General features: G+C 44.3%; 1 protein-coding gene across 1 annotated transcript; it reads right to left on the reverse strand.

Moving 5' to 3' along the window:
• On the reverse strand, positions 1 to 5,300 carry LOC310640759 (pulmonary surfactant-associated protein A-like; the record flags this gene model as incomplete). The annotated part of the gene is made up of 4 exons (XM_083363277.1): positions 4,996 to 5,300; positions 4,061 to 4,180; positions 1,928 to 2,005; positions 1 to 377 (listed from the first exon to the last, which is right to left on the reverse strand). The coding sequence occupies exons 1-4, from the start codon at positions 5,168 to 5,170 to the stop codon at positions 1 to 3; spliced, it is 750 nt and encodes a 249-aa protein (XP_083219403.1). The 5' UTR covers positions 5,171 to 5,300.
• Between the last annotated feature and the right edge of the window lie 238 nt (positions 5,301 to 5,538).

The raw sequence follows: 5,538 nt of genomic DNA on the forward strand, positions 1-5,538 counted from the left end.
TTAAAATTCACAGATAACGAGACGATACTGGTTGCATTTTTTGTCATTCCAACTCCCATCGGTTTGCATCTCAACACAATTTTCTAGCCCTTTTCCATTTGGTTCATATGGACGCCAATTGGTATAATTCACTGGAGTTTCATTGAAATACTCAAAGGCTCCCGGAACTGAACTCTCCTTAATTCCCAGGTAGGTGTATTGATTTTGCTCTTTCACAATTTGCAAAATAGCGTTGTTCTCCTTTTCATTCATGGGTTTTGCGATGGAGCCCCCTGAAAGCTGACATGTCTGGATTATGGCATCAAAGCCAACTGACTTCCCGTTGGTACTAAATATTTTGTCCCCCACCTTATTTATCAGTCCCCTCAAGGCCAGAACTGCAAAAAAGAAGAAAAAGCACAATTATCCATCTTGTCCCACCATCCAGCAATTTATCAATTGCTTTTGCAACTGCCACGTCATGACTCTCCATGCATAAGCCAAATACATTTGAATTAGTCCAGATACTGTCTCAGATACCCCTCTATAAATCGGTCCCATTTCTGTACTAATCTAAAGCCTTGGTGCAGCAGTGGGCTAATGCCTCCTTAAGTAACACCAGCTGCCTGCAATTAGTGCAGGTTCGAGTCCCACCAGGCTCAAGGTTGACTCAGCCTTCCATCCTTCCCAGGTAGGTAAAATGAGGACCCAGATTGTTGGGGGCAATTAAGCTGACTTTGTAATAATGCCGCTTGGGGTGTGTGTGAAAGCCCTAACAAGCAGGCATATACATAGAATGAAGGCTACTGCTAAGCTTGTAAGCCGCCCTGAGTCTTTGGTGAAGGGAGGGATATAAATGGAATTAAAATAAAAATAAAATAAAAACATTAAAAAAAATCTCTCTAAATGAAAATTCAGATTGAAGTGTTTCGGAGTCAGTTTCGGCTAGTATCACCTCCATAATACTTGTCTGCCCATGTTGGGGAAGTGTTTGAATCTCACAATTGATCAGCTGCAGTAGAACTAAGACTTCTGGAACATTTCCAGTTAGGTGGGAATAGCAGTGGAACATCAAAACCTCCAAACGTTTTGGATAACGTCCTTATTCCTTTCCTCCAATACCCTCCTAAGTGTGCTTTCCAACAAAAATTGTCGATAGACACATTTATGCATCACTTACAGGAGCGTTTTGCACACCCAACTGATTTTTTAGAAGTTTACATTTTTTCCCCTTTATTTCAATGTGCCTGTAATCCCTTGCATTGGGATCGAGTCGGTGTGAGTGAATGGAGCTGAGCATTTATTAGCCAGATTCCCTTCCAGATGCCTATGTAGAGTTTGCAGCAGATATTTCCTCATTCTGCCCAGAGAGAAAAATATCTGCCGCTACCTAGGATTGAATTCACAGCCTCTTGATTGTGAGGCGAAAGCTTTACCTCATGCTGCTCTTTTGCAGGTTTACCATACAAAAATTAAAATCAAAACGATCAAAAGGAACGTGGATTAAAACAAACAAACACACACACACACACACACACACACACACACACACACATGACAGTCCAATCCAAAAGCTTCCCAGGCCACTCAACCTCCAAACATTTATTCAAATATTTTTTGAGCTTAAAATTGTCCTTGGGCTTTAATTATTGAATTTGATTTGGAAAATGGCCACACCTCCGATTTCCCCATAGGAAAATGAATATTTCTCTTCCTTTTACGTATGTTTGAAAATGTAAGGGCAAAGCTACCTTCTCAAAAGGCAATGGAGAAACCAAATAAAGGCAAGATTTTAGGGGAAATGAACCTTATCTCACCATCCCTTTTCAAAAAATATCATATTTTTTTTTGTCCGTCATGGAGGCTACTCCAGGGAGAAGGTAATTGTTTTACAGATGTCATTTGGGCTCTGTAAAAATTTAAGAATAGGAAAAACCAGGCAGCATACCTCCTTCAAGCTTCAGGATTCTTTTCCCCAGATTTCTGAGAAATTTCTGCACGTCTGGATCGAGAAAAGCTGCACGGCCTGGAAATAAATAGAAAAGCAATGCATTTAGCTTCAAGGAGCAGAGCAAGCCCGTTTCTTTGCTCTGAACTTTGTTCTCTGGGGAATATCGAATGTCCCTGTGGCCTGTCAAGTATTCCACACATGGAATACTGCCTCCAGTTCTGGTTGCCACAATGCAAAAAAAAAAAAAGATGTTGTGACTCTAGAAAAAGTGCAGAGAAGAGCAACAGAGATGATTAGGGGGCTGGAGGCTAAAACATGACAAACGGTTGCAGGAACTGGCTAGTTTTATGAAGGACTACAAGTGACATGATAGCAGTCCTCCAATATGTGAGGGGTTGTCACAAGGAAGAGGGGGTTCAACTTATTTTCCAAAGTACCTGAAAGCCGGATAAGAAGCAATGGATAGAAGCTTTTCAAGGAGAGAAGCAACCTAGAACTAAGAAGAAATTTCCTGACAGTTAGAACAATTGACCCGTGGAACAACCTGCCTCCAGAAGTTGTAGGTGCTCCATCCCTGGAGGCTTTTAAGAAGAATAGTATGATCCAGAATAGTATGGTATAAGGCAGAGGTCTCCAATCTTTCTGGGCTCGAGGAACGGAGGAAGGAGAACAGCTGCAAAAGTGGTGTGCATGCACTTGTGCGCACAGACAGAGCCACGTACACTGGCACGGCACTACCAGCCTCGTTCACACATGTGGCATGCCCTGGCACCGTGTGCATGTGAGAACAGTCACACCCGCCCAAGGCAGCTAGCGGTGCATGTAGACACCCACCTCACACTAGCATCCCTGTTCACACCTGCTCGCATGCGCAAACAGGGTTGCGGGTGCTGTCATGAGTGTGTGTGGGGAAATGCGCTCCCACATGTGTCACACCAGCCAGCTGTTTCTGCAGCCTGCTGGCCAAGAGCCTGTGGCCTGGGACCGGGCCGCGGACCATAGGCTGGGGACCCTTGGTATAAGGTCTCCTCTTTAGTAGAGGTTGGACAAGAGGACCTACAAAGTTCCTTCCAACTCTGTTATTCTGCTATATTCTGCCTTAGTCGCAGAGGAGGAGCCTTGTTTGAACTGGGAAGCTGGGTAAGACCAGGTTAATCCTTGGATAGGAGCCACCCAATAATTTTCCTGGGGAAGACAGCACAACTAGAACTCACATATTTGAAGACGGCAGTAGGAAATTGCTGCTGAGAAAATTACATAGACATGGACTGGAGGAAGGAGAGGAGGAGGAGGAAGAGGAGGAGGAGGAAGAGGAGGAGGAGGAGGAGGAGGAGGAGGAGGAGGAGAAGAAGAAGAAGAAGAAGAAGAAGAAGAAGAAGAAGAAGAAGAAGAAGAAGAAGAAGAAGAAGAAGAAGAAGAAGAGGAGGAGGAGGAGGAGGAGGAGGAGGAGGAGGAGGAGGAGGAGGAGGAGGAGGAGAAGGAGGAGGAGGAGGACAAGGAGAAGAAAATGAGGAGGAGGACGAGGAGAAGGAGGAGGAGGAGGAGGAGGAGGAGAAGGAGAAGAAGGAGAAGGAGAAGGAGAAGAAGAAGAAGAAGAAGAAGAAGAAGAAGAAGAAGAAGAAGAAGAAGAAGAAGAAGAAGAAGAAGAAGAAGAAGAAGAGGAGGAGGAGGAGGAGGAGGAGGAGGAGGAGCAGGAGCAGGAGGAGGAGGAGGAGCAGGAGGAGGAAGAGGAAGAGGAAGAGGAGGAGGAGGAGGACTTCTCTGGGGTCCTTGGCGCTCTTTCAGTTTGGTTGTTTCCTTGCAGGTGTTTCATTACCCAACTAGGTAACATCATCCGTGCTAGCAGGCAGTGAGGTTTGTGGACTTGAGGAAGGAGAGGAAGAGGAGGAGGAGGATGACTTTGGGCTTCTTGGTTCTCTCTGAGCTTGGTTGTTTGCTTGCAGAAGCTTTATTACCCAACTAGATTAGAAAGGTTCGCAAGCAAGCAGCCAAGCCCAGAGAACACCGAGGATTCCATAACGATACAGTCCAGGTATTATGGTATTGATGACACAATATTAAAGGGGGGGGGAAAGATCAGTTAATTTGGTGGTCGTGAAACCACAACAAAAGCAAAGATTCCCCGGTTACCTTCTGGACCACGGGGCCCTTGGTCTCCTTTCTGTCCTGGTTCACCTTTCAACCCTCTTGGTCCTGGAAGCCCATCTCTTCCGGGAGCACCTGGCAAGCCGTTGGGCGGTCCCATGGGGCCTGGGAAGAAAGAAGAATCAAGGAACTGCAAGGTGAGAGTAGAGTCTTTTTATCCCCTTATTATTGCAAAGAAACAAAGGTATTGTTTTAAATAAATCAATAAGATGCATTGATAACAATGAAAAGGCTGGGAATAACTTTCAAGAAGCAAAAACTTCAGAACTGAATGGACTATATCCACCCATTATCTCTCCCTCTCTCTCCCTCTCCCTCCTTCCCTCTCTCTCTTTCTGTCTCTCTCCCTCTCCTTCTCCCTCCCTCCCTCTCTCTCTCTGTCTCTTTCCCTCTTCTCCCTCCCTCCCTCCCTCCCTCTCTCTCTCTCTCTCTCTATCTATCTATCTCTATCTCTATCTCTACACGCACGTGCACGCACACACACACACACACACACACAGAGAGAGAGAGAGAGAGAGAGAGAGAGAGAGAAGGATGAGTTAAAAGCCCACAGTTGGAGGTATTATATTTTGACCACTTTTTTTATTTCTAACAAAATATAAATATGTGCAATTGTGGGATGCCACCACAAAGAAACATCTCTCTCTCAGTTGCAATAATGTATGTATCCTTGCTCTGACTGAAGCAGGAAGAAGAACTATCAATCCAGTAGGCACACCCTGATTTCACTATCATTTTAGCAAAATAATGGCACTCAAGATTCCTATAGTTATAGCCAACTGAGCCAAGCTTATCACTCTTAAGGACATGTCATCACCACCATCCGTTGCTGTGCCCCACAATTTGAGGAATGTGAATCAATTTTGAACCCAGTTCTCAGTCAAAGATGTATCACCCTCAAGAGCAAAACATATATATACCTGGTGGTCCCTGATCCCCTCTCACGCCATCCCGTCCATCTCTTCCGGGCAGCCCATTAGCCCCTGGGGTACCTGGGATACCTGGAGCTCCTGAACATTTGGCCTCCTGCCCATGACACGGTAGGGAAAAAATAGCCACTACTGATGCCACGTAAAAAAACATCAATGATGTCATTTCTGCTTAGCTGGAAAAAAAAGAAAAGAAAAAGAAGGTGCATTAACATTTTTCAGCATTGCTGGATAAGAGACGCCCATCGTATTACCCATTCCAAACTGTAATGATAACATTTCAAATGATACGTTTGGCCCCTCAAAGTTGCTTGTTCCCATTATCTTTGACTCAGCAACAAAACATTGTGGTGGAGAAAATGTGGCATAGAATTCAGCAGAAAATAGAATAGAATAGAATAGAATAGAATAGAATAGAATAGAATAGAATAGAATAGAATAGAATAGAATAGAATATGGAATGAGAATAGAATATGGAATGAGAATAGAATATGGAATGAGAATAGAATAGAATAGAATAGAATAGAATAGAAT

Source organism: Vipera ursinii, assembly GCF_947247035.1.
Source record: "Vipera ursinii genome assembly, chromosome: 5".
Classification (NCBI taxonomy): domain Eukaryota; kingdom Metazoa; phylum Chordata; class Lepidosauria; order Squamata; family Viperidae; genus Vipera; species Vipera ursinii.